General features: G+C 57.9%; 1 protein-coding gene across 2 annotated transcripts in view; it reads right to left on the reverse strand.

The window, feature by feature from the left end:
- Positions 1 to 177: 177 nt before the first annotated feature.
- Positions 178 to 27160, reverse strand: part of rab3gap2 (RAB3 GTPase activating protein subunit 2 (non-catalytic)) — a 46289-nt gene continuing 19306 nt past the window's right edge. Inside the window, exons 13-35 of one of the 2 annotated variants that reach the window (XM_069199176.1) lie at positions 26986 to 27125; positions 26202 to 26397; positions 24073 to 24216; positions 23512 to 23594; positions 21615 to 21679; positions 21257 to 21347; positions 21029 to 21147; positions 20121 to 20331; positions 19930 to 20027; positions 11132 to 11237; positions 10715 to 10875; positions 9547 to 9739; positions 9279 to 9452; positions 8604 to 8710; positions 8335 to 8401; positions 8152 to 8222; positions 7997 to 8032; positions 7225 to 7299; positions 6376 to 6594; positions 4156 to 4245; positions 3108 to 3311; positions 1906 to 2064; positions 178 to 658 (exon numbers count right to left, since the gene is read on the reverse strand). In XM_069199176.1, the coding sequence (XP_069055277.1) occupies positions 506 to 658; positions 1906 to 2064; positions 3108 to 3311; positions 4156 to 4245; positions 6376 to 6594; positions 7225 to 7299; positions 7997 to 8032; positions 8152 to 8222; positions 8335 to 8401; positions 8604 to 8710; positions 9279 to 9452; positions 9547 to 9739; positions 10715 to 10875; positions 11132 to 11237; positions 19930 to 20027; positions 20121 to 20331; positions 21029 to 21147; positions 21257 to 21347; positions 21615 to 21679; positions 23512 to 23594; positions 24073 to 24216; positions 26202 to 26397; positions 26986 to 27125 (2962 nt within the window). In that variant the 3' untranslated portion in view covers positions 178 to 505. Of the gene's footprint in view, positions 659 to 1905; positions 2065 to 3107; positions 3312 to 4155; positions 4246 to 6375; positions 6595 to 7224; positions 7300 to 7996; positions 8033 to 8151; positions 8223 to 8334; positions 8402 to 8594; positions 8711 to 9278; positions 9453 to 9546; positions 9740 to 10714; positions 10876 to 11131; positions 11238 to 19929; positions 20028 to 20120; positions 20332 to 21028; positions 21148 to 21256; positions 21348 to 21614; positions 21680 to 23511; positions 23595 to 24072; positions 24217 to 26201; positions 26398 to 26985; positions 27126 to 27160 lie in introns of both variants that reach the window. The other variant, XM_069199175.1, reaches the window with a different exon arrangement.

Raw genomic sequence — 27160 nt, forward strand, 5'->3', positions numbered from 1 at the left:
GTGGCCTGTAGTCTGTTATACTCATCTAGGTGCAGTATCATGTTCTGCAATCTTGTGTATTGTGTAGCGTGCAATATAGTATACGATGTTAGCTGCAGTATTGTTCTCTACATTATTCTCAGACGCAATGACAGTACAGCTTTCTTACAGTATATAAATATAGAAGACAATCAAGGAAACGTTTGAATATTTTTATATAATACACCATTTAAGTCTTAGAGTACAGGGATAGACAGAGACAGGAATAAAGTATACAAAAATCTCATGCCCATCAACTAACAGAGGAGACAGCTGGCACGTATTTTTTTTTTAAGGCCGGCTTCAGGCTCCCCCCTGACCGATGCATACAGCTCGCAGGACGTGACTGCAGGCCCCACACGTTCCACCACGAGGAGGGGCAGGTGTGGCCATGGCCCCCACCCACTCCAAACTGCAGCAGTCCTCTCCCTCCTCCTCCTCCTCTCTGCCCCTTGCTGCCTCTGTCCCCCTCTCCACTCCCCCCTGCTCAGGTGTCAGTGTCCAGGACCTCCACGGCCTCGAGCAGGTGCAGGGCCAGGCTGTACTGGCCATGAGTCTCGGGCAGGACCTCAATCAGGCGGCTGACCAGGCGGCTGGTCTGGGACAGGGGCACTGAGGGACAGCGCAGCTCCCCGGGGTCCTGAGAGAGGAGCAAGAGAGTGAGCGTTACTGATACATAGTACATACTCTCACTGGCGCTGTACAGGGGCAGTAAGGGCAGTACAGCAAACCAGCTTCAAGGACACAGAGGACACTTTGTACAGTCCTCTGTAGCTCACAGTGCCGTGTGTATACAGTCCTCTGTAGCTCACAGTGCCGTGTGTATACAGTCCTCTGTAGCTCGCAGTGCCGTGTGTATACAGTCCTCTGTAGCTCGCAGTGCCGTGTGTATACAGTCCTCTGGACCTCACAGTGCCGTGTGTATACAGTCCTCTGTAGCTCACAGTGCCGTGTGTATACAGTCCTCTGTAGCTCACAGTGCCGTGTGTATACAGTCCTCTGTAGCTCGCAGTGCCGTGTGTATACAGTCCTCTGTAGCTCGCAGTGCCGTGTGTATACAGTCCGCTGTAGCTCGCAGTGCCGTGTGTATACAGTCCTCTGTAGCTCACAGTGCCGTGTGTATACAGTCCTCTGTAGCTCAGTGCCGTGTGTATACAGTCCTCTGTAGCTCACAGTGCCGTGTGTATACAGTCCTCTGTAGCTCACAGTGCCGTGTGTATACAGTCCTCTGTAGCTCACAGTGCCGTGTGTATACAGTCCTCTGTAGCTCAGTGCCGTGTGTATACAGTCCGCTGTAGCTCACAGTGCCGTGTGTATACAGTCCCCTGTAGCTCACAGTGCCGTGTGTATACAGTCCGCTGTAGCTCGCAGTGCCGTGTGTATACAGTCCTCTGTAGCTCAGTGCCGTGTGTATACAGTCCTCTGTAGCTCACAGTGCCGTGTGTATACAGTCCTCTGTAGCTCACAGTGCCGTGTGTATACAGTCCTCTGTAGCTCACAGTGCCGTGTGTATACAGTCCCCTGTAGCTCACAGTGCCGTGTGTATACAGTCCTCTGTAGCTCAGTGCCGTGTGTATACAGTCCGCTGTAGCTCAGTGCCGTGTGTATACAGTCCTCTGTAGCTCAGTGCCGTGTGTATACAGTCCTCTGTAGCTCAGTGCCGTGTGTATACAGTCCGCTGTAGCTCACAGTGCCGTGTGTATACAGTCCTCTGTAGCTCAGTGCCGTGTGTATACAGTCCTCTGGACCTCACAGTGCCGTGTGTATACAGTCCTCTGGAGCTCACAGTGCCGTGTGTATACAGTCCTCTGTAGCTCAGTGCCGTGTGTATACAGTCCTCTGGAGCTCACAGTGCCGTGTGTCCACTGTAGTGCTGCGCTCTCTTACCATGGCCTTGAGCCAGGTGCAGAGGACAGGGGGCAGGCGGGCGAGCAGCTCCATGCCAGGCCGGGTCTGGGTGTGCAGCAGGGCGAAGGAGAGCCTCTGGCCTGTGAGAACTAGCAGCTGGGAGCCCAGAACCTCTCGATCCTCCACCTCCAACATCACCTGAGACACCAGGGAAGGTAAAGAATGTGTTATTAGTGTACAGTGCTTTAATGGGTACATCATCATCAGGGTGAGAGTCCTGCTGGGGTACGGTAGTGTCAGAGTGAGTGTTGCTGGGGTACGGTAGTGTCAGAGTGAGAGTGTTGCTGGGGTACGGTAGTGTCAGAGTGAGTGTTGCTGGGGTACGGTAGTGTCAGAGTGAGTGTTGCTGGGGTACGGTAGTGTCAGAGTGAGAGTGTTGCTGGGGTACAGTAGAGTCAGAGTGAGTGTTGCTGGGGTACGGTAGTGTCAGAGTGAGTGTTGCTGGGGTACGGTAGTGTCAGAGTGAGTGTTGCTGGGGTACGGTAGTGTCAGGGGAGAGTGTTGCTGGGGTACGGTAGTGTCAGAGTGAGTGTTGCTGGGGTACGGTAGTGTCAGAGTGAGTGTTGCTGGGGTACGGTAGTGTCAGAGTGAGTGTTGCTGGGGTACGGTAGTGTCAGGGGAGAGTGTTGCTGGGGTACAGTAGTGTCAGAGTGAGTGTTGCTGGGGTACGGTAGTGTCAGAGTGAGTGTTGCTGGGGTACGGTAGTGTCAGGGGAGAGTGTTGCTGGGGTACAGTAGTGTCAGAGTGAGTGTTGCTGGGGTACGGTAGTGTCAGAGTGAGTGTTGCTGGGGTACGGTAGTGTCAGGGGAGAGTGTTGCTGGGGTACAGTAGTGTCAGAGTGAGTGTTGCTGGGGTACGGTAGTGTCAGAGTGAGTGTTGCTGGGGTACGGTAGTGTCAGGTGAGTGTGCTGCAGGAGTACAGTAGTGTGGGGTGTTGGAGAGAACGATTATAGAAAGGGGAACAGTGTAGCTGGTACACTGCTGTGAGGAGCAGCGATGGTGATTTGCAGTACCCGATACAGTATGCTCCTCTCATGATGTTGTTCAAGAATGTATAGTGTATATAGTGTATAAGACCTCAAGAGCTGTAATACTGCTGGAGTTCAGTGAGACAAAGCATTAACAGGGTTACTGGGAACTGATCATTCTGGGTCATGCCACGGATCTCACAGGGACAGTACCTCCTCAGCCCGTCGATCCAATCCCTGGCTGTACAGCTCACACACCAGATGTCGGCGCAGAATGTCGGGGTTCACCTGCAGGAGGGGGCCCAGATCCAGGACCAGTGAGGGCCACAGCTCAGCTCCAGGGACAGAAGAGGGAGCAGACTCCTCACCCGTCTCCCCAAGAGACTGAACCCACCCACTCAGCACCTTCAAAAGAAACTGAGAGAGACAGGAGTCCTGTAACTCCACTCCACACCTCCCCCTGCACCTACAACAGCACTGAGGAGGAGTCCTGATTCTCCACTCCACACTTCACCTAAAAGTGAGGAATGAGGGAGAGGAGAGAGGAGCCGGAGGAATGAGGGAGAGGAGAGAGGAGCCGGAGGAATGAGGGAGAGGAAAGAGGAGCAGGTGGAATGAGGGAGAGGAGAGAGGAGCCGGTGGAATGAGGGAGAGGAGAGAGGAGCCGGTGGAATGAGGGAGAGGAGAGAGGAGCCGGTGGAATGAGGGAGAGGAGAGAGGAGCCGGAGGAATGAGGGAGAGGAGAGAGGAGCCAGAGGAATGAGGGAGAGAAGAGAGGAGCCGGAGGAATGAGGGAGAGGAGAGAGGAGCCGGTGGATGAGGGAGAGGAGAGAGGAGCAGGAGGAATGAGGGAGAGAAGAGAGGAGCCGGAGGAATGAGGGAGAGGAGAGAGGAGCCGGTGGATGAGGGAGAGGAGAGAGGAGCAGGAGGAATGAGGGAGAGGAGAGAGGAGCCGGAGGAATGAGGGAGAGAAGAGAGGAGCCGGAGGAATGAGGGAGAGGAGAGAGGAGCAGGAGGAATGAGGGAGAGGAGAGAGGAGCAGGTGGAATGAGGGAGAGGAGAGAGGAGCCGGAGGAATGAGGGAGAGGAGAGAGGAGCAGGAGGAATGAGGGAGAGGAGAGAGAAGGGGCAGATAAGCAGGAATGAGGGATGCGAGAGAAGGGAGACGGGGAAAAAGGAAGAGGAAGAGAGAGACATCAGCAAAACACACTGGGGCTCTACAGAGTCATTCCCCGCACCTGCCAGCGGGGGGCGCTCTCACCTCCTGCCTCAGCGACACCAGGCTGGGGTCCACGTCTCCGCTGGGCAGCAGCTGGATGGAGGTGAGGTCCTTGAAGAAGGCGTTCTTGCCCTGGAGAGAGGAGCGGAACAGTGAGCAGACTGGGCCTCAGGAGCTTGGGTACAAATGAGGTCCTACTGCCCCAGTCGACCCGGGGGGGCTTCTACCTGGCAGAAACTGCCCATTACTTGGCAAGAAGGAACGACTGTCCGCTCGGACAACTGTGACGGTGGGAAGAGGTACCAACAAGAAGGAAACTAGAACAGTTGCCACAGCAGCCTCTCCTAGGACAGTCATTTCTGCCTGCAAAAGCCTCATCCAGCGCATCATGTTTCACTACAGTGCGTCAATAACTGCTCTGACTCTGGATAGGAAACTAAACAGCTTTACTGGAAGATGAAGCCAGTACAGATCTGGGCCGCGAGTCAGTGTGACAGTCGCCTGTCTCTGGGGTCACGATCTCGTGTGACAGAACTGGGCCGGGGGTCAGTGTGACAGTCGCTGTGTCTCTGGGGTCACAATCTCATGTTGTTACAGATCTGGGCCGCGGGTCAGTGTGACAGTCGCCGTGTCTCTGGGGTCACGATCTCGTGTTGTTACAGATCTGGGCCGGGGGTCAGTGTGACAGTCGCCGTGTCTCTGGGGTCACGATCTCGTGTTGTTACAGATCTGGGCCGGGGGTCAGTGTGACAGTCGCCGTGTCTCTGGGGTCACGATCTCGTGTGACAGATCTGGGCCGCTGGTCAGTGTGACAGTCGCCGTGTCTCTGGGGTCATGATCTCGAGTTGTTACAGATCTGGGCCGCGGGTCAGTGTGGCAGTCGCCGTGTCTCTGGGGTCACGATCTCGTGTTGTTACAGATCTGGGCCGCTGGTCAGTGTGACAGTCACTGTGTCTCTGGGGTCACGATCTCGTTTTGTTACAGATCTGGGCCGCAGGTCAGTGTGACAGTCGCCGTGTCTCTGGGGTCACGATCTCGTGTTGTTACAGATCTGGGCCGCGGGTCAGTGTGGCAGTCGCCGTGTCTCTGGGGTCACGATCTCGTGTTGTTACAGATCTGGGCCGCAGGTCAGTGTGACAGTCTTTGGGGTCACGATCTCGTGTGACAGATCTGGGCCGCCGGTCAGTGTGACAGTCGCCTTGTCTCTGGGGTCACGATCTCGTGTTGTTACAGATCTGGGCCGCGGGTCAGTGTGACAGTCGCCTTGTCTCTGGGGTCACGATCTCGTGTTGTTACAGATCTGGGCCGCGGGTCAGTGTGACAGTCGCTGTGTCTCTGGGGTCATGATCTCGTGTGACAGAACTGGGCCGCTGGTCAGTGTGACAGTCACTGTGTCTCTGGGGTCACGATCTCGTGTGACAGAACTGGGCCGCGGGTCAGTGTGACAGTCGTCGTGTCTCTGGGGTCACGATCTCGTGTGACAGAACTGGGCCGCGGGTCAGTGTGACAGTCGCCTTGTCTCTGGGGTCACGATCTCGTGTTGTTACAGATCTGGGCCGCAGGTCAGTGTGACAGTCGCCGTGTCTCTGGGGTCACGATCTCGTGTGACAGAACTGGGCCGCGGGTCAGTGTGACAGTCGTCGTGTCTCTGGGGTCACGATCTCGTGCTGTTACAGAACTGGGCCGCGGGTCAGCGTGACAGTCGTCGTGTCTCTGGGGTCATGATCTCGTGTTGTTACAGATCTGGGCCGCAGGTCAGTGTGACAGTCGCCTTGTCTCTGGGGTCACGATCTCGTGTTGTTACAGAACTGGGCCGCGGGTCAGTGTGACAGTCGCTGTGTCTCTGGGGTCATGATCTCGTGTGACAGATCTGGGCCGCGGGTCAGTGTGACAGTCATCGTGTCTCTGGGGTCACGATCTCGTGTTGTTACAGATCTGGGCCGCAGGTCAGTGTGACAGTCGCCTTGTCTCTGGGGTCATGATCTCGTGTGACAGATCTGGGCCGCAGGTCAGTGTGACAGTCGCTGTGTCTCTGGGGTCACGATCTCGTGTGACAGAACTGGGCTGCGGGTCAGCGTGACAGTCAGTTCTTCTCTGGGGTCAGAAGAACGAGCCACACTTATTAACTACAGAATCGCAATCGTTCATGTGTTTCATGTGTTTCACTGCCTCTTGACCCCAACCTGAGGGCTGGGATCTCAATCGGAGCAGAGAACAGACCTCAGATTAGCCAGCCCACAGACCCCCTCCTCCGCCACTGACCTTGCTGTCGAAGAGTCCGAGGGGCCGCGCGGACCGGAGGTTGAAGGTCATGGCGGCGTGCAGCAGGGTAGCCAGCAGCACGTGATGCTGGACCAGAGGGTAGTGTACTGGTCGCTGCTCTAGGGCCAGCTCCGCCAGCGAGCTGCGGCCCTCTGCACCCCCCCACACCTCCTCCACTGCCAGCGCCGGGGGAGGCACCTCGTCACGCCCCACGTCCGCCTGCAGGGAGACAGAGGCCAGAGGTCAGGAGCCTGGACACTGCACTGGGCAGGAGGAGAGGGCAGAGTGACCGGTCCAGTATACAGAGGGGTCAGAGGTCAGGAGCCTGGACACTGCACTGGGCAGGAGGAGAGGGCAGAGTGCAGAGTCCAGTATACAGAGGGGTCAGAGGTCAGGAGCCTGGACACTGCACTGGGCAGGAGGAGAGGGGAGGGTGACCGGTCCAGTATACAGAGGGGTCAGAGGTCAGGAGCCTGGACACTGCACTGGGCAGGAGGAGAGGGGAGAGTGACCGGTCCAGTATACAGAGGGGTCAGAGGTCAGGAGCCTGGACACTGCACTGGGCAGGAGGAGAGGGGAGAGTGACCGGTCCAGTATACAGAGGGGTCAGAGGTCAGGAGCCTGGACACTGCACTGGGCAGGAGGAGAGGGGAGGGTGACCGGTCCAGTATACAGAGGGGTCAGAGGTCAGGAGCCTGGACACTGGACTGGGCAGGAGGAGAGGGGAGAGTGGAGAGATGGAAGGGTGGAGAGAGGGCAGAGTGATTGGTCCAGTATACAGTCTTTCCCAGGGGTGTATGACAGGAGAACAATCTGCAGCAGTGATAGAAACAGTATTAGCAGAGTTACCTCCATCAGGATCTGCAGCAGCTGAGTGCACGACCCCAGGAATGATGTCATGGCAGTGTCACCCATCCCCACATCCTGCAGACAGATATAGACCCAGTATTAGTCCAGCACAGCACTACCATTACTATGACAGCCACACCCACACTGCACGGCACCTCCTCTACTGGCCACACCCACACAGGAGGGCACTCCCCTTCTACTGGCCACACCCACACCACAGGGCACTCCCCTTCTACTGGCCACACCCACACAGGAGGGCACCCCTCTTCTACTGGCCACACCCACACAGGAGGGCACCCCTCTTCTACTGGCCACACCCACACAGGAGGGCACCCCTCTTCTACTGGCCACACCCACACAGGAGGGCACCCCTCTTCTACTGGCCACACCCACATCACAGTGCACATCCCTTATACTGGCCACACCCACACCACAGGGCACTCCTCTTCTACTGGCCACACCCACACAGTAGGGCACTCCTCTTCTACTGGCCACACCCACACAGTAGGGCACTCACATTATATTGGCCACACCCACATCACAGGACACACCCCTTATACTGGCCACACCCACACCACAGGGCACTCCTCTTCTACTGGCCACACCCACACCACAGGGCACTCCTCTTCTACTGGCCACACCCACACCACAGGGCACTCCTCTTCTACTGGCCACACCCACACCACAGGGCACTCCTCTTCTACTAGCCATGCCCAAGACAGAAGGAGGACAAGCTGAGAGGCGACATGGTGTGTTGGGAACTGAAACTCACCCGCCGACACAGTCGATCCTTCGGAGCCTTGCCCACCTATAAAAGACACAAAATGTGAGGGCAAACACACACAGAGGTCAGAGGTCACAGCAGAAGCTGAGAGGGTAAGAGTCACAAGAGAGCTGAGGGCAAACACACTGTCTCTCTCTGCTGACCTTTTCCATGAGGAAGGCTGCAGCAGAGAAGCGCTTCACGATGAATGTGCTCCACATCATCACCCCGATCCCTGAGAAGGAGGAGAATGAATACACGAGTCATCTCCGAGACTGTGTGTAGTTACAGTTGGTGCTGAGGCACTGGGTGAGCCTGTGACTGCTCATCCCAGTCGTCTGGCTCACCGTGCTGGATGTGGGGGTTGCTGATCTGTCTCAGGTGCTCCACTGCCCAGGACAGGTATTGTCCCACCTGGCGAGAGAGAGAGGGGTGAGAGAGAGGAAAACCCCTCACCAACATCAGGAGGAGGACGTTTCCCATTTGCTAGAGTGCTTGAAGAAAACCTGCACTACTTGAATATCTGCTTTTCCAAACCTCCAGATCCAGCAGAGGCAGAGCTGAGACAGCACGCCTGCCAGGAGAGAGAGGGGCGTGACTCGTTCACCTGGCTCACCTCAGGATCCTTGTTCCACTGCACCACGTACTCCCAGCAGCAGTGAGCCGACAGCAGGTCTGGGGACATAGAGCATGGGAACCGCTGGAACACAGCAAATAGCAGCTCTGGAACAGAGAGAGACACCCCCCCAGTTAACACAGCTCTGAAACACAGAGAGAGACACTCCCCCAGTTAACACAGCTCTGAAACACAGAGAGACACTCCCCCAGTTAACACAGCTCTGGAACAGAGAGAGACACCCCCCCAGTTAACACAGCTCTGAAACACAGAGAGAGACACTCCCCCAGTTGCCCCTCTGAAACACAGAGAGAGACACCCCCAGTTAACACAGCTCTGAAACACAGAGAGACACTCCCCCAGTTAACACAGCTCTGAAACACAGAGAGAGACACTCCCCCAGTTAACACAGCTCTGAAACACAGAGAGAGACACTCCCCCAGTTAACACAGCTCTGAAACACAGAGAGAGACACCCCCAGTTAACACAGCTCTGAAACACAGAGAGAGACACTCCCCCAGTTAACACAGCTCTGAAACACAGAGAGACACTTCCTGCGGTTATCTCCTCTCCACAGATTCAGAGAGACACTCATGTTAGCACACTTCTGGAACAAAAACAGGAGTGGGGACACAACTGAGGGACACCATACCATCTGAGCCCACCGGCACTGACCTGCGGCTGTCTTCAGCCCAGCGTCCTCTTGGCTCTCCTCGTCCGCCCCTGGCTCTGCTGCGCTCTGCTCCTGGCTCGCTCTGTCCGCCCCCCCGCGCCGCAGCAGCTGTCCCAGCTGCCCGGGGGCCAGGTCCTGCTGGAACACCCACTTGGACACGCTGTCCGCCACTCCCCCTGCAGAGCGTTCAGCACAGCAATCACTCACCCCCGTAAACCCCTGGCGGCAACACAGACGTGAGACGGGTAAGAGAGAGGCGGCGCGCAGTACCTCTGCCGGCCTCCAGGAGCGCTCTGACAGTGAGGCGGGTCACCGCCACGCCCCCTGGGGGTGGGCGAGGGGAGGGCAGGGACAGCAATGTCTGCAAAGCCAAGCAGTCCTCCAGCTGTCTGAGACACACGGCCCACTGCTCCAGCTCCAGAGACACTGCCTCCCATGAGTCAGACAGGCACTCAGTCTGGAACTGAGAGAGAGTGTAAGAGTATTGGCTACACCTAAAAAACAGCGACCAAAATTCCTACCACCACAAAGCCCTGCTGAGCCAAGAGCTGAGCCCAAAACAGAGCCCCCTGAGCCAGCTGGTCCTGAGGCTCACTGACCTGAGCCACACTGACACTAACCAGCCTCAGGACAGCACTGCTAGAACACCACAACCCAGACTCAACCACATCACAGCACAGATCAAACAGCAATATCTCACACACTGGGACACACACACACAAACACAAACACAACATAAACTGGAATGCTACAGAACCCTAAACAGACAATACACACTAGCCGAATATTTGACCAAGATAAGAAACAGCAAACAGAAACAGACCCTGACAAAGTACAGGCTCAGTGACCACAGCCTGGCCATAGAAACTGGGCGACACAGGCAGACCTGGCTGCCCAGAGAGGACAGGCTGTGCTCCCACTGCCAGCGGGGAGAAATAGAGACAGAGGTGCACTTCCTACTGCACTGTGACAGATACTCTGGGATTAGAGAAACATTCTTCCCTCAATTTACAAATCTTATCCCAGAATTCTCACACCTGCCAGAATCACAACAACTCCCAGTCCTACTGGGAGAGGGAGGAGGGAACTCAGTTGAACTGGCAGCCCAGTATGTGATCTCCTGTCACAGCCTGAGGAACAGTGAGTCTGTCTCCCAATAATGCTCAATATATTTACAGTATATGTAAATATTTTATGATACGTCTTTGTTGTAAATGTCTGTAGATTTTATTTTATTTTTTGTTTTGTTCCATGTTAATTTTATTATTTTTATTTGCTTTGGCAACACTGATTGTACCCATCGGTCATGCTAATAAAGCACCTTGAATTGAATTGAATTGAGAGAGAGAGAGAGAAACAGGCTCAGGCTCTCAGGGACCAGTAAGACAGAAAGAGGAGTGTTGAGAGATCACCACAGTCCTCAGAGCTGTAGGCTCACCTTCTTCTGCGCCAGGCTGTTAATGCATTTCTTGGCCACACTCTGCCCCACCAAACCAGCCAACAGGGCGGCGCCAGAGTTCTCAGACTGTGAACACACAGTGCGCACCTGCTGCCACCAGGGGGAGACAGTCTGGAGGTCCCAGGACTCCTCCACTGCCCCTGTAACAAACACTGACACTGAGACGCAGAACTGTCCACAGCACTCAGAGCACTGACCCCCCACACTGTCCACAGCACTGAGAGCACTGACCCCCACACACTAACAAGCTGCCCAGCCATGATGTTGTACTAGCTGTATAAGTGGATGAGTCTTTGGGATCAAGCAGTCCCGACAGCTCTGTGACCTGTCCTGTGTCGTCAGTGCAGTCATGTCCACTGGGCTGGACTGTAAGGCTGTCCTGCCAGAGCCACACACCTCTCATGCAACTGAGCTCAGTCAGCAGGGCGCGCAGGCGGGACACAGCCTCCGGATCCCTCAACACCGCCCTCTCGCGGGACAGCCACATACTGAGGCACAGGGCCTGCGCAGCAGGAGGGGGAGAGGAGAAGGACAGGAGGAGATAAGGAGGACACCAAGAAGAGGGAGAGGAGGAGAACGGAGGAGAGGGAGGAGAAGGGTGTGGGAAAGGAAGGGGAGACAGTGTAATTCACTGCAAAACACAGGCATGCCACTTTAAACCCCAGCTTTCCTCCTGTCACCATCCCTCTCCTCTTCCTGCTGCTCTTCCTCCCCTCCTCACAGCCCTCATTTCTCCTCTCCCTCCCCTCCTCACACCCCTCCCTGCTCCTCTCTCCTCTCCCTCCTCTCCTCACACCCCTCCCTGCTCCTCTCCTCTCCCTCCTCACACCCCTCCCTGCTCCTCTCTCTCTCCTCTTCTCATACCCCCTCCCTGCTCCTCTCTCTCTCCTCACACCCCTCCCTGCTCCTCTCTCCTCTCCCTGCTCCTCTCTCTCTCTCCCTCCTCACACCCCCCCTGCTCCTCTCTCCCTCCTCACACCCCTCCCTGCTCCTCTCTCTCTCCTCACACCCCTCCCTGCTCCTCTCTCCTCTCCACACCCCTCCCTGCTCCTCTCTCTCTCTCTCTCTCTCCTCTCCTCACACCCCCTCCCTGGTCCTCTCTCTCCCTCTCCTCACACCCCTCCCTGCTCCTCTCTCTCTCTCTCTCTCCTCACACCCCTCCCTGCTCCTCTCTCTCTCCTCACACCCCTCCCTGCTCCTCTCTCCTCTCCCACACCCCTCCCTGCTCCTCTCTCTCTCTCTCTCCTCTCCTCACACCCCTCCCTGTCCTCTCTCTCCTCTCCTCACACCCTCCCTGGTCCTCTCTCTCCCTCTCCTCACACCCCTCCTGCTCCTCTCTCTCTCTCCTCTTCTCACACCCCTCCCTGCTCCTCTCTCTCTCTCCTCACACCCCTCCCCTGCCCCTCTCTCTCTCTCCTCTTCTCCACACCCCTCCTGCCCCTCTCTCTCTCTCCTCTTCTCACACCCCTCCCTGCTCCTCTCTCCTCTCACACCCCTCCCCTGCTCCTCTCTCTCTCCTCTCCCCCCCCCTCCCTGCTCCTCTCTCTCTCTCTCCTCTTCTCACACCCCTCCCTGCTCCTCTCTCTCTCTCCTCTTCCCACACCCCTCCCTGCTCCTCTCTCTCTCTCCTCTTCCCACACCCCTCCCTGCTCCTCTCTCTCTCCTCACACCCCTCCCTGCTCCTCTCTCCTCTCCACACCCCTCCCTGCTCCTCTCTCCACACCCCTCCCTGCTCTCTCTCTCTCTCTCCTCTTCCCACACCCCTCCCTGCTCCTCTCTCTCTCCTCACACCCCTCCCTGCTCCTCTCTCTCTCCTCACACCCTCCCTGCTCCTCTCTCCTCTCCCACACCCCTCCCTGCTCCTCTCTCTCTCCTCACACCCCTCCCTGCTCCTCTCTCCTCTCCACACCCCTCCCTGCTCCTCTCTCTCTCCTCACACCCCTCCCTGCTCCTCTCTCCTCTCCACACCCTTCCTGCTCCTCTCTCTCTCTCCACACCCCTCCCTGCTCCTCTCTCCTCTCCCTGCTCCTCTCTCTCTCCCTCCTCACACCCCTCCCTGCTCCTCTCTCCTCTCCTCACACCCCTCCCTGCTCCTCTCTCTCTCCTCACACCCCTCCCTGCTCCTCTCTCCTCTCCACACCCCTCCCTGCTCCTCTCTCTCTCTCTCTCTCTCCTCTCCTCACACCCCTCCCTGGTCCTCTCTCTCCTCTCCTCACACCCCTCCCTGCTCCTCTCTCTCTCTCTCCTCTCCTCACACCCCTCCCTGCTCCTCTCTCTCTCCCTCACACCCCTCCCTGCTCCTCTCTCCTCTCCACACCCCTCCCTGCTCCTCTCTCTCTCTCTCTCTCTCTCTCTCTCTCCTCACACCCCTCCCTGGTCCTCTCTCTCCTCTCCTCACACCCCTCCCTGGTCCTCTCTCTCCTCTCCTCACACCCCTCCCTGCTCCTCTCTCTCTCTCCTCTTCTCACACCCCTCCCTGCTCCTCTCTCTCTCTCCTCACACCCCTCCCTGCCCCTCTCTCTCTCTCCTCTTCTCACACCCCTCCCTGCCCCTCTCTCTCTCTCCTCTTCTCACACCCCTCCCTGCCCCTCTCTCTCTCTCCTCTTCTCACACCCCTCCCTGCTCTCTCTCCTCTCCACACCCCTCCCTGCTCCTCTCTCTCTCTCCCTCTTCTCACACCCCTCCCTGCTCCTCTCTCCTCTCCACACCCCTCCCTGCTCCTCTCTCTCTCTCTCCTCTCCCCCCCCCCCTCCCTGCTCCTCTCTCTCTCTCTCCTCTTCTCAACCCCTCCCTGGTCCTCTCTCTCTCTCCTCACACCCCTCCTCACCCTGCTCCTCTCTCTCTCTCCCTCTTCCCCACACCCCTCCCTGCTCCTCTCTCTCTCTCCTCTTCCCACACCCCTCCCTGCTCCTCTCTCTCTCCTCACACCCCTCCCTGCTCCTCTCTCTCTCCTCACACCCCTCCCTGCTCCTCTCTCCTCTCCACACCCCTCCTGTCTCTCTCTCTCTCCTCCTCACACCCCTCCCTGCTCCTCTCTCTCTCCTCACACCCCTCCCTGCCTCCTCTCTCCTCTCCACACCCCTCCCTGCTCCTCTCTCCTCTCCACACCCTCCCTGCTCCTCACTCTCTCTCTCCTCTTCTAACACCCCTCCCTGCTCCTCTCTCTCCTCCTCACACCCCTCCCTGCTCCTCTCTCTCTCTCCTCACACCCCTCCCTGCTCCTCTCTCTCTCTCCTCACACCCCTCCCTGCTCCTCTCTCTCCTCTCCACACCCCTCCCTGCTCCTCTCTCTCTCCTCACACCCCTCCCTGCTCCTCTCTCCTCTCCACACCCCTCCCTGCTCTCTCTCTCTCCTCACCCTCCCTGCTCCTCTCTCCTCTCCACACCCCTCCCTGCTCCTCTCTCCTCTCCACACCCCTCCCTGCTCCTCTCTCCTCTCCACACCCCTCCCTGCTCCTCTCTCCTCTCCCTGCTCCTCTCTCTCTCCCTCCCTCACACCCCTCCCTGCTCCTCTCTCCCTCCTCACACCCCTCCCTGCTCCCTCTCTCCTCTCCACACCCCTCCCTGCTCCTCTCTCCTCTCCACACCCCTCCCTGCTCCTCTCTCTCTCTCTCTCTCCTCTCCTCACACCCCTCCCTGGTCCTCTCTCTCCTCTCCTCACACCCCTCCCTGCTCCTCTCTCTCTCTCTCTCCCTCTCCTCACACCCCTCCCTGCTCCTCTCTCTCTCCTCACACCCCTCCCTGCTCCTCTCTCTCCTCTTCTCATACCCTTCCCTGCTCCTCTCTCTCTCCTCACACCCCTCCCTGCTCCTCTCTCCTCTCCCTGCTCCTCTCTCTCTCCCTCCTCACACCCCTCCCTGCTCCTCTCTCCCTCCTCACACCCCTCCCTGCTCCTCTCTCCCTCCTCACACCCCTCCCTGCTCCTCTCTCCTCTCCAACCCCTCCCTGCTCCTCTCTCTCTCTCTCTCTCTCTCCTCACACCCCTCCCTGCTCCTCTCTCTCTCCTCACACCCCTCCCTGCTCCTCTCTCCTCTCCACACCCCTCCCTGCTCCTCTCTCCTCTCCACACCCCTCCCTGCTCCTCTCTCTCTCTCCTCTTCTAACACCCCTCCCTGCTCCTCTCTCTCTCTCCTCACACCCCTCCCTGCTCCTCTCTCTCTCTCCTCACACCCCTCCCTGCTCCTCTCCCTCTCTCTCCTCACACCCCTCCCTGCTCCTCTCTCTCCTCTCCACACCCCTCCCTGCTCCTCTCTCTCTCCTCACACCCCTCCCTGCTCCTCTCTCCTCTCCACACCCCTCCCTGCTCCTCTCTCTCTCCTCACACCCCTCCCTGCTCCTCTCTCCTCTCCACACCCCTCCCTGCTCCTCTCTCCTCTCCACACCCCTCCCTGCTCCTCTCTCCTCTCCACACCCTCCCTGCTCCTCTCTCCTCTCCCTGCTCCTCTCTCTCTCCCTCCTCACACCCCTCCCTGCTCCTCTCTCCCTCCTCACACCCCTCCCTGCTCCTCTCTCCTCTCCACACCCCTCCCTGCTCCTCTCTCCTCTCCACACCCCTCCCTGCTCCTCTCTCTCTCTCTCTCTCCTCTCCTCACACCCCTCCCTGGTCCTCTCTCTCCTCTCCTCACACCCCTCCCTGCTCCTCTCTCTCTCTCTCCTCCTCCTCACACCCCTCCCTGCTCCTCTCTCTCTCCTCACACCCCTCCCTGCTCCTCTCTCTCCTCTTCTCATACCCTTCCCTGCTCCTCTCTCTCTCCTCACACCCTCCCTGCTCCTCTCTCCTCTCCCTGCTCCTCTCTCTCTCCCTCCTCACACCCCTCCCTGCTCCTCTCTCCCTCCTCACACCCCTCCCTGCTCCTCTCTCTCTCCTCACACCCCTCCCTGCTCCTCTCTCTCTCTCTCTCTCTCTCTCCCTCTCCACACACCCCTCCCTGGTCCTCTCTCTCCTCTCCTCACACCCCTCCCTGCTCCTCTCTCTCTCCTCTCCTCACACCCCTCCCTGCTCCTCTCTCTCTCCTCACACCCCTCCCTGCTCCTCTCTCCTCTCCACACCCCTCCCTGCTCCTCTCTCTCTCTCTCTCCTCTCCTCACACCCCTCCCTGGTCCTCTCTCTCCTCTCCTCACACCCCTCCCTGGTCTCTCTCTCCTCTCCTCACACCCCTCCCTGCTCCTCTCTCTCTCTCCCTCACACCCCTCCCTGCCCCTCTCTCTCTCTCCTCTTCTCACACCCCTCCTGCCCCTCTCTCTCTCTCCTCTTCTCACACCCCTCCCTGCTCCTCTCTCCTCTCCACACCCCTCCCTGCTCCACTCTCTCTCTCTCCTCTCCCCCCCCCTCCCTGCTCCTCTCTCTCTCTCTCCTCTTCTCACACCCCTCCCTGGTCCTCTCTCTCTCTCCTCACACCCCTCCTCACCCTGCTCCTCTCTCTCTCTCCTCTTCCCACACCCCTCCCTGCTCCTCTCTCTCTCCTCACACCCCTCCCTGCTCCTCTCTCCTCTCCACACCCCTCCCTGCTCCTCTCTCTCTCCTCACACCCCTCCCTGCTCCTCTCTCCTCTCCACACCCCTCCCTGCTCCTCTCTCTCTCCTCACACCCCTCCCTGCTCCTCTCTCCTCTCCACACCCCTCCCCTGCTCCTCTCTCTCTCCTCACACCCCTCCCTGCTCCTCTCTCCTCTCCCACCCCTCCCTGCTCTCTCTCTCTCTCTCTCCTCTCCTCACACCCCTCCCTGCTCTCTCTCTCTCTCCTCTCCTCACACCCTCCCTGCTCCTCTCTCTCTCCTCACCCCCTCCCTGCTCCTCTCTCCTCTCCACACCCCTCCCTGCTCCTCTCTCTTCCTCTTCTCATACCCCTCCCTGCTCCTCTCTCTCTCCTCACACCCTCCCTGCTCCTCTCTCCTCTCCCTGCTCCTCTCTCTCTCCCTCCTCACACCCCTCCCTGCTCCTCTCTCCCTCCTCACACCCCTCCTGCTCCTCTCTCTCTCCTCACACTCCTCCCTGCTCCTCTCTCCTCTCCACACCCCTCCCTGCTCCTCTCTCTCTCTCTCTCCTCTCCTCACACCCCTCCCTGGTCCTCTCTCTCCTCTCCTCACACCCCTCCCTGCTCCTCTCTCTCTCTCTCTCCTCTCCTCACACCCCTCCCTGCTCCTCTCTCTCTCCTCACACCCCTCCCTGCTCCTCTCTCCTCTCCACACCCCTCCCTGCTCCTCTCTCTCTCTCTCTCCTCTCCTCACACCCCTCCCTGGTCTCTCTCTCCTCTCCTCACACCCCTCCCTGGTCCTCTCTCTCCTCTCCTCACACCCCTCCCCTGCTCCTCTCTCTCTCTCCTCACACCCCTCCCTGCCCTCTCTCTCTCTCCTCTTCTCACACCCCTCCCTGCCCTCTCTCTCTCTCCTCTTCTCACACCCCTCCCTGCTCCTCTCTCCTCTCCACACCCCTCCCTGCTCCTCTCTCTCTCTCTCCTCTCCCCCCCCACCCCCTCCCCTGCTCCTCTCTCTCTCTCTCCTCTTCTCACACCCCTCCCTGGTCCTCTCTCTCTTCTCCTCACACCCCTCCTCACCCTGCTCCTCTCTCTCTCTCCTCTTCCCACACCCCTCCTGCTCCTCTCTCTCTCTCCTCTTCCCACACCCCTCCCTGCTCCTCTCTCTCTCTCCTCTTCCCACACCCCTCCCTGCTCCTCTCTCTCTCCTCACACCCCTCCCTGCTCCTCTCTCTCTCCTCACACCCTCCCTGCTCCTCTCTCCTCTCCACACCCCTCCCTGCTCCTCTCTCTCTCACACCCCTCCCTGCTCCTCTCTCCTCTCCACACCCCTCCCTGCTCCTCTCTCTCTCTCACACCCCTCCCTGCTCCTCTCTCCTCTCCACACCCCTCCCTGCTCCTCTCTCTCTCCTCACACCCCTCCCTGCTCCCTCTCTCCTCTCCACACCCCTCCCTGCTCCTCTCTCCTCTCCACACCCTCCCTGCTCCTCTCTCTCTCTCTCTCTCCTCTTCTCATACCCCTCCCTGCTCCTCTCTCTCTCCTCACACCCTCCCTGCTCCTCTCTCCTCTCCCTGCTCCTCTCTCTCTCCCTCCTCACACCCCTCCCTGCTCCTCTCTCTCTCCTCACACCCCTCCCTGCTCCTCTCTCCTCTCACACCCCTCCCTGCTCCTCTCTCTCTCTCTCTCTCCTCTCCTCACACCCCTCCCTGGTCCTCTCTCTCCTCTCCTCACACCCCTCCCTGCTCCTCTCTCTCTCTCTCCTCTCCTCACACCCCTCCCTGCTCTCTCTCTCTCTCTCTCCCTCTCCTCACACCCCTCCCTGCTCCTCTCTCTCTCCTCACACCCCTCCCTGCTCCTCTCTCCTCTCCACACCCCTCCCTGCTCCTCTCTCTCTCTCTCTCCTCTCCTCACACCCCCTCCCTGGTCCTCTCTCTCCTCTCCTCACACCCCTCCCTGCTCCTCTCTCTCTCTCCTCACACCCCTCCCTGCCCCTCTCTCTCTCTCCTCTTCTCACACCCCTCCCTGCCCCTCTCTCTCCCTCCTCTTCTCACACCCCTCCCTGCTCCTCTCTCCTCTCCCACCCTCCCTGCTCCTCTCTCTCTCTCTCCTCTCCCCCCCCCCCCTCCCTGCTCCTCTCTCTCTCTCTCCTCTTCTCACACCCCTCCCTGGTCCTCTCTCTCTCTCCTCACACCCCTCCTCACCCTGCTCCTCTCTCTCTCTCCTCTTCCCACACCCCTCCCTGCTCCTCTCTCTCTCTCCTCTTCCCACACCCCTCCCTGCTCCTCTCTCTCTCCTCACACCCCTCCCTGCTCCTCTCTCTCTCTCACACCCCTCCCTGCTCCTCTCTCCTCTCCACACCCCTCCCTGCTCCTCTCTCTCTCCTCACACCCCTCCCTGCTCCTCTCTCCTCTCCACACCCCTCCCTGCTCCTCTCTCTCTCCTCACACCCCTCCCTGCTCCTCTCTCCTCTCCACACCCCTCCCTGCTCCTCTCTCTCTCCTCACACCCCTCCCCTGCTCCTCTCTCCTCTCCACACCCCTCCCTGCTCCTCTCTCCTCTCCACACCCCTCCCTGCTCCTCTCTCTCTCTCTCTCTCCTCTTCTCATACCCCTCCCTGCTCCTCTCTCTCTCCTCACACCCCTCCCCTGCTCCTCTCTCCTCTCCCTGCTCCTCTCTCTCTCCCTCCTCACACCCCTCCCTGCTCCTCTCTCTCTCCTCACACCCCTCCCCTGCTCCTCTCTCCTCTCCACACCCCTCCCTGCTCCTCTCTCTCTCTCTCTCTCCTCTCCTCACACCCCTCCCTGGTCCTCTCTCTCCTCTCCTCACACCCCTCCCTGCTCCTCTCTCTCTCTCTCCTCTCCTCACACCCCTCCCTGCTCCTCTCTCTCTCCTCACACCCCTCCCTGCTCCTCTCTCCTCTCCACACCCCTCCCTGCTCCTCTCTCTCTCTCTCTCTCTCCTCTCCTCACACCCCTCCCTGGTCCTCTCTCTCCTCTCCTCACACCCCTCCCTGGTCCTCTCTCTCCTCTCCTCACACCCCTCCCTGCTCCTCTCTCTCTCTCCTCTTCTCACACCCCTCCCTGCTCCTCTCTCTCTCTCCTCACACCCCTCCCTGCCCCTCTCTCTCTCTCCTCTTCTCACACCCCTCCCTTCCCCTCTCTCTCTCCTCTTCTCACACCCCTCCCTGCTCCTCTCTCCTCTCCACACCCCTCCCTGCTCCTCTCTCTCTCTCTCCTCTTCTCACACCCCTCCCTGGTCCTCTCTCTTTCTCCTCACACCCCTCCTCACCCTGCTCCTCTCTCTCTCTCCTCTTCCCACACCCCTCCCTGCTCCTCTCTCTCTCTCCTCTTCCCACACCCCTCCCTGCTCCTCTCTCTCTCCTCACACCCCTCCCTGCTCCTCTCTCTCTCCTCACACCCCTCCCTGCTCCTCTCTCCTCTCCACACCCCTCCCTGCTCCTCTCTCTCTCCTCACACCCCTCCCTGCTCCTCTCTCCTCTCCACACCCCTCCCTGCTCCTCTCTCTCTCCTCACACCCCTCCCTGCTCCTCTCTCCTCTCCACACCCCTCCCTGCTCCTCTCTCCTCTCCACACCCCTCCCTGCTCCTCTCTCTCTCTCCCCTCTCCTCACACCCCTCCCTGCTCTTCTCCTCTTCTCACACCCCTCCCTGCTCCTCTCTCTCCTCACACCTGTGTGAGTTTCTGCCATTCCCCTCCCTCACCAGTAGCTGCTGTGGGCTCACACCAGCGTCCTGTAGTCTCTGACACAGCCTGCGGGGCGAGCTGTTCCCGCTCACGCACGCCCAGAACAGGAAGCTGCCTGCGGGGCAGAGAGAAGGCCGGAGTCAGGAACGCTGGACCCAAGCCTGGAGACCCAGGACCCCACACAGACCCCCGCACTCTGCGGCCATACCCAGCTGCGTCCAGTCGCTGTCGGGACCCTTCACCACCTGCACCGCCCCGCCCTCGCACTCCAGCTGCGACAGGAAGCTGCGCACAGGAAGTGGGCCTCCCGGCTCCTGGGCGAATGACACCGAGGGGCGGGAGTTGAGTTCCGAGTATCGCTGTAGCGCTGGCCGGAGGCGAGCCAGCTCGCTGTCACTATCCACATCGCAGGACTCTGCCTAAGAGAGGGACTGAGATGAGTTTCTCTTCCACAGCATTTATCAAACGTCAGGCTACGTGTACATGTGTATCTCTCAGTGTCTGAGCTGGGCTCCTGTCCCTCAGTGTTCAGTGTCAGTGCTGCATCTCTCAGTGTCTGAGTTGGGCTCCTGTCCCTCAGTGTTCAGTGTCAGTGCTGTATCTCTCAGTGTCTGAGCTGGGCTCCTGTCCCTCAGTGTTCAGTGTCAGTGCTGCATCTCACAGTGTCTGAGTTGGGCTCCATTGCCTCAGTGTTCAGTGTCAGTGTGTCTCAGTGCTGCATCTCACAGTGTCTGAGTTGGGCTCCATTGCCTCAGTGTTCAGTGTCAGTGTGTCTCAGTGCTGCATCTCACAGTGTCTGAGTTGGGCTCCATTGCCTCAGTGTTCAGCGTCAGTGTGTCTCAGTGCTGCATCTCACAGTGTCTGAGTTGGGCTCCATTGCCTCAGTGTTCAGCGTCAGTGTGTCTCAGTGCTGCATCTCACAGTGTCTGAGCTGGGCTCCGGTGCCTCAGTGTTCAGCGTCAGTGTGTGTCAGTGCTGTATCTCACAGTGTCCAGGCTGGGCTCCGGTGCCTCAGTGTTCAGCGTCAGTGTGTGTCAGTGCTGAATCTCACAGTGTCCGAGCTGGGCTCCGGTGCCTCAGTGTTCATAGTCAGTGTGTGTCAGTGCTGTATCTCACAGTGTCTGAGCTGGGCTCCGGTGCCTCAGTGTTCAGCGTCTGGATGTCAGTGTAGAGCTGCAGCAGGCTCAGCTGGGTGGAGCAGAGCTGCAGGAGACCGTCGTCGATGCTCTCTGGATCTGAAACACACACAGCAGTACTGGTCATGTGGTATCACACACTCGCGTCACGCCTGGATAGCGACAGACCAGCCCAGGGGCAGGTGGCTCTGGCCCGGTTCTGGCGTACCTTGGTCCTTCAGGCTGTCCAACAGAGCCCGAGTCACACTGGTCAGAGATGACAGAGGGGCGTTCTTACTGGTCAGCAGGGACTCCAAGGCCTGTCAGTCAAACACAACATCTCCATCAACAACCAATGAAATCAGGCATGGCCCCTCCCCCATCACTCTCCCACTCCGCCCTGCTCTCTCCTCCTGTCTCATGCTGTTCCAATGTCATACCACCCTCTTCCTACTTTCTGGTTCTCCCGGACCCTTCTCTGCTTATCTCCCTGTCATAAGTGTCCCTCAGTGATGCCTGCGTCTCAGCAGTGTCGCCTGTGTCTCAGTGCTATCCGTGTCTCAGTGTCGCTCGTGTCTCAGTAGTACCTGTTTCCGGATGGCAGGGTGCTTGATGTCCAGCAGTATGTTCTTAGCATCACTCTCCAGTGTCTCTGTTTAAAAAAAGTTCAAGGGTTAAGAGGTCAGGGGTCAATGGCAGTGGTCTGATCCCAAAGAGTATCATATTATTATATTATATGAAGTTCAGGAAATACACTGTTCTATCTCACTGCTCCCACTCTCTTTTGACTCCACTCAAATTCAGATTCAAAGAGCTTGCAGTGTTGCAACAAAACATTTACAAATAGGAAAATAATGAACACTATGGACAGACAAACTCACTGTCTGTTCCTCAGGCTGAGACAGGAGATCACACACTGTATTATTATTATTATTATTGAGAGACAGGCTCACTGTCTGTTCCTCAGGCTGGGACAGGAGATCACACACTGTATTATTATTATGGAGAGACAGGCTCACTGTTCCTCAGGCTGGGACAGGAGATCACACACTGTATTATTATTATGGAGAGACAGGCTCACTGTTCCTCAGGCTGGGGCAGGAGATCACACACTGTATTATTATTATTGAGAGACAGGCTCACTGTCTGTTCCTCAGGCTGGGACAGGAGATCACACACTGTATTATTATTATGGAGAGACAGGCTCACTGTTCCTCAGGCTGGGGCAGGAGATCACACACTGTATTATTACTATTGAGAGACAGGCTCACTGTCTGTTCCTCAGGCTGGGACAGGAGATCACACACTGTATAATTATTATTGAGAGACAGACTCACTGTCTGTTCTTCAGGCTGGGACAGGAGATCACACAATATTATTATTAATTATTATTATTATTATTATTATTATTGAGAGACGGGCTCACTGTCTGTTCCTCAGGCTGGGACAGGAGATCACACACTGTATAATTATTATTGAGAGACAGGTTCACTGTCTGTTCCTCAGGCTGGGACAGGAGATCACACTGTATTATTATTATTAATTATTATTATTATTATTATTATGATTATTATTATTATTATTATTGAGAGACAGGCTCACTGTCTGTTCCTCAGGCTGGGACAGGAGATCACACACTGTACAATTATTATTGAGAGACAGGTTCACTGTCTGTTCCTCAGGCTGGGACAGGACATCACACACTGTATTATTATTGAGAGACAGGCTCACTGTCTGTTCCTCAGGCTGGGACAGGAGATCACACACTGTATTATTATTATTGAGAGACAGGCTCACTGTCTGTTCCTCAGGCTGGGACAGGAGATCACAACTGTATTATTATTATTGAGAGACAGGCTCACTGTCTGTTCCTCAGGCTGGGACAGGAGATCACACACTGTATGACTGTTATTACTGAGAGACAGGCTCACTGTCTGTTCACTGGCCAGTTTCTATGGCCAGACTGTGAATACTGAGCCTGTCCTTTTTGGGCCCTGTGCCTAGTTTCTATGACCAGGCTGAGGTCGCTGAGCCTGTACTTCGTCCTTGCTGTTTCTTACCTGGGTCAGATACTTAACTAATGTGTTACTGTCATTTTAGGGTTCTGTAGTGTTGTGTTTGTGCATGCAAGTCCCAGTGAGTGAGGTAGATTTGTCTGGCTTCTGTTGTTCTTAGTCTGTGATTTGTGTTGTTTTACTGTTGTCCGGGTGTAAGCAATATTTGTTTGCTCTCTTCTGTATATTGATTAGTGATTAGGGTATTGGCCTCAATCAGCCGTGCACATATTGTTTGGAGTTTTTCTCTGCGCAAGGATGATGTTTTTACTGAACTCCGTGTGCAGAGCTTCTGTGGGGTGTTTGCTCTATTTTAGTGTAATCCTGGTCTGTGACCGAACGCTGCGTCCCGCTGTCACAGAGGGCACTGGGGATTACACTTTACACATTTTTCTGGCTGGGGTCGATAGTGCAGAATTCTCTCTCTCACCAGGCTGTGCGTCTCTGGTCTTCAGCAGGGCGTTCAGTCTCTTCAGCAGGTGCATGTCCCGGGCACGCTCACTCTTCTTGTCACTGGCAGAATAACACACCACAGCATACTCTTACCCACTGACTCACGGTAACACTCCGCAGCGCACTCTCACACCCCACACGGCAGCGTTACTGTGCCAGCACTGGGGCAGTGTGTTACACCCTTACAGGCATTAGAAACAGGGCAGCGTGTGGTGCAGGCATAAGGAGTGGGGAGAGGATGTCACACAGAGTTTGGGACAGGTATCAGAAGTCTGACAGTGTGCTACACAGTGTGTGGGACAGGTTATAGCAGGTCAGCAGTAGGAAAGCGTGTTACACCGCGTATGGGACAGGCATGAGCTATGAGCAGTGAGACAGCGTGTTACACAGTGTGTGGGACAGGCGTCGGAGAGGGACAGGGTGTCGGAGTGTGAGGGACAGACGTCAGCAGTGTGAAAATGTGTTACACAGCGCGTGGGACAGGTGTTAGCTGTGGAATAATGTGTTACCCGCTCTAAAAGGCAGGGGGCGCTCTTACCTTAGGGCCAGGTGGAAGGGCACGGTCACTGTCCTCAGAGCTCCACTGGCAGGGTCTAGCAGACATACCTGCTGTGTGGGGAGCTGCCAGCCCTGACTGGTTACACTGGTCACCCCCATCAGCTTGTATCCGGGGTACAGCAGCCTGAAAGGGGAGGGAACAGAGTAACAGTTTGTGATTTTGGGATGACTCAGTGCACTGTGGCAGTGTGAATTATTGGGGCACTGTGACAGTGTGAGGTCTCGGGGTGTCTCAGTGCGCTGTGACAGCATGAAGCCTTGGGGAACTGTGACAGTGTGAGGTCTCGGGGTGTCTCAGTGCGCTGTGACAGTGGGAGGTCTCGGGGTGTCTCAGTGCGCTGTGACAGTGGGAGGTCTCGGGGTGTCTCAGCGCTGTGACAGTGTGAGGTCTCGGGGTGTCTCAGTGTGTTGTGACAGTGAGAGGTCTCGGGGTGTCTCAGTGCGCTGTGACAGTGGGAGGTCTCGGGGTGTCTCAGTGCGCTGTGACAGTGGGAGGTCTCGGGGTGTCTCAGTGCGCTGTGACAGTGGGAGGTCTCGGGGTGTCTCAGTGCACTGTGACAGTGGGAGGTCTCGGGGTGTCTCAGTGCGCTGTGACAGTGAGAGGTCTCGGGGTGTCTCAGCGCTGTGACAGTGGGAGGTCTCGGTGCGCTGTGACAGTGAGAGGTCTCGGGGTGTCTCAGTGCACTGTGACAGTGGGAGGTCTCGGGGTGTCTCAGTGCGCTGTGACAGTGGGAGGTCTCGGGGTGTCTCAGTGCGCTGTGACAGTGAGAGGTCTCGGGGTGTCTCAGTGCACTGTGACAGTGGGAGGTCTCGGGGTGTCTCAGTGCGCTGTGACAGTGGGAGGTCTCGGGGTGTCTCAGTGCACTGTGACAGTGGGAGGTCTCGGGGTGTCTCAGTGCGCTGTGACAGTGAGAGGTCTCGGGGTGTCTCAGCGCTGTGACAGTGAGAGGTCTCGGGGTGTCTCAGTGCACTGTGACAGTGAGAGGTCTCGGGGTGTCTCAGCGCTGTGACAGTGAGAGGTCTCGGGGTGTCTCAGTGCACTGTGACAGTGGGAGGTCTCGGGGTGTCTCAGTGCGCTGTGACAGTGGGAGGTCTCGGGGTGTCTCAGTGCGCTGTGACAGTGGGAGGTCTCGGGGTGTCTCAGCGCTGTGACAGTGAGAGGTCTCGGGGTGTCTCAGTGCGCTGTGACAGTGTGAGGTCTCGGGGTGTCTCAGTGCGCTGTGACAGTGTGAGGTCTCGGGGTGTCTCAGTGCGCTGTGACAGTGGGAGGTCTCGGGGTGTCTCAGTGCGCTGTGACAGTGGGAGGTCTCGGGGTGTCTCAGTGCGCTGTGACAGTGGGAGGTCTCGGGGTGTCTCAGTGCGCTGTGACAGTGCGAGGTCTCGGGGTGTCTCAGTGCGCTGTGACAGTGGGAGGTCTCGGGGTGTCTCAGTGCGCTGTGACAGTGGGAGGTCTCGGGGTGTCTCAGTGCGCTGTGACAGTGCGAGGTCTCGGGGTGTCTCAGTGCGCTGTGACGGTGCGAGGTCTCGGGGTGTCTCAGTGCGCTGTGACGGTGGGGGGTCTCGGGGTGTCTCAGTGCGCTGTGACGGTGGGGGGTCTCGGGGTGTCTCAGTGCGCTGTGACGGTGGGGGGTCTCGGGGTGTCTCAGTGCGCTGTGACGGTGGGAGGTCTCGGGGTGTCTCAGTGCGCTGTGACGGTGGGAGGTCTCGGGGTGTCTCAGTGCGCTGTGACGGTGCGAGGTCTCGGGGTGTCTCAGTGCGCTGTGACGGTGGGAGGTCTCGGGGTGTCTCAGTGCGCTGTGACGGTGGGAGGTCTCGGGGTGTCTCAGTGCGCTGTGACAGTGGGAGGTCTCGGGGTGTCTCAGTGCGATGTGACAGTGGGAGGTCTCGGGGTGTCTCAGTGTGTTGTGACAGTGTGAGGTCTCGGGGTGTCTCAGTGCGCTGTGACAGTGTGAGGTCTCGGGGTGTCTCAGCGCTGTGACAGTGTGAGGTCTCGGGGTGTCTCAGTGTGCTGTGACAGTGTGAGGTCTCGGGGTGTCTCAGTGCGATGTGACAGTGTGAGGTCTCGGGGTGTCTCAGTGCGATGTGACTGAGTGTGAGATCTTGAGGTACCTGCAGTGTTTGCCCACAGTGAAGGCCCCCACTCTGGGGCCCTGCTGTGTCCCCCACACCTCCAGGATGCCCCGCCTTGGGGCATAGATTACCAGGAACTGAGCATGTCGCCGTGGGAACGAGGGGGATCTGGGCGCCTCCCCCTCTCCTCGGCCTTCACACACCTGTACCCACCCCAGCTGGGCGTCCCGGTACCCTGAGACAGGGAGAGACGGGGAGACACAGGGAGGAACACGGTGAACCTCTCTAGTGAGGAAGATACAGGCTTGAAAACTGTTTCTGCTTTTGCAACACTCAGTCAAGCCAACAGAGCTCAAACTGGAATCACAGGAGGAGAGAGGAAGAGGAGGGGAGAGAGGACACAAGTGAGGAAGAGAAAACGGTTGAAGATAAGCGGTGATGGACAAGGAACAAGAGAACGATAAAGATGCTGCAGGAAAACCAAAGAGAAAAAGCTGGTTCATACCAGACGTCTGTCACCCTACCTCTCCCAGTGCCTCAGCTCTAACCACTAGCCCACACTGCCTCTCTCTCTCTCCCAGTGCCTCAGCTCTCACCACTAGCCCACACTGCCTCTCCCTCTCTCTCCCAGTGCCTCAGCTCTCACCACTAGCCCACACTGCCTCTCTCTCTCTCCCAGTGCCTCAGCTCTCACCACTAGCCCACACTGCCTCCCTCTCTCTCCCAGTGCCTCAGCTCTAACCACTAGCCCACACTGCCTCCCTCTCTCTCCCAGTGCCTCAGCTCTAACCACTAGTCCACACTGCCTCTCTCTCTCTCTCACCCTTCCACATGCGGATGGCGATCCCTCTCCCCACGTCCAGTAGTGTCACACGTCCAAAGTCATCAGTCACTCCGGCCAGCGTGTTGCAGGGGGACAGAACGATGGCCTCGCCATGACGACGGGAGTCGGGGAGGCCGAACCTGCGAGGGGGCAGATATGAGAAAAGGAGGGTGAG

Source organism: Lepisosteus oculatus, chromosome 2, assembly GCF_040954835.1.
Source record: "Lepisosteus oculatus isolate fLepOcu1 chromosome 2, fLepOcu1.hap2, whole genome shotgun sequence".
Classification (NCBI taxonomy): Eukaryota; Metazoa; Chordata; class Actinopteri; order Semionotiformes; family Lepisosteidae; genus Lepisosteus; species Lepisosteus oculatus.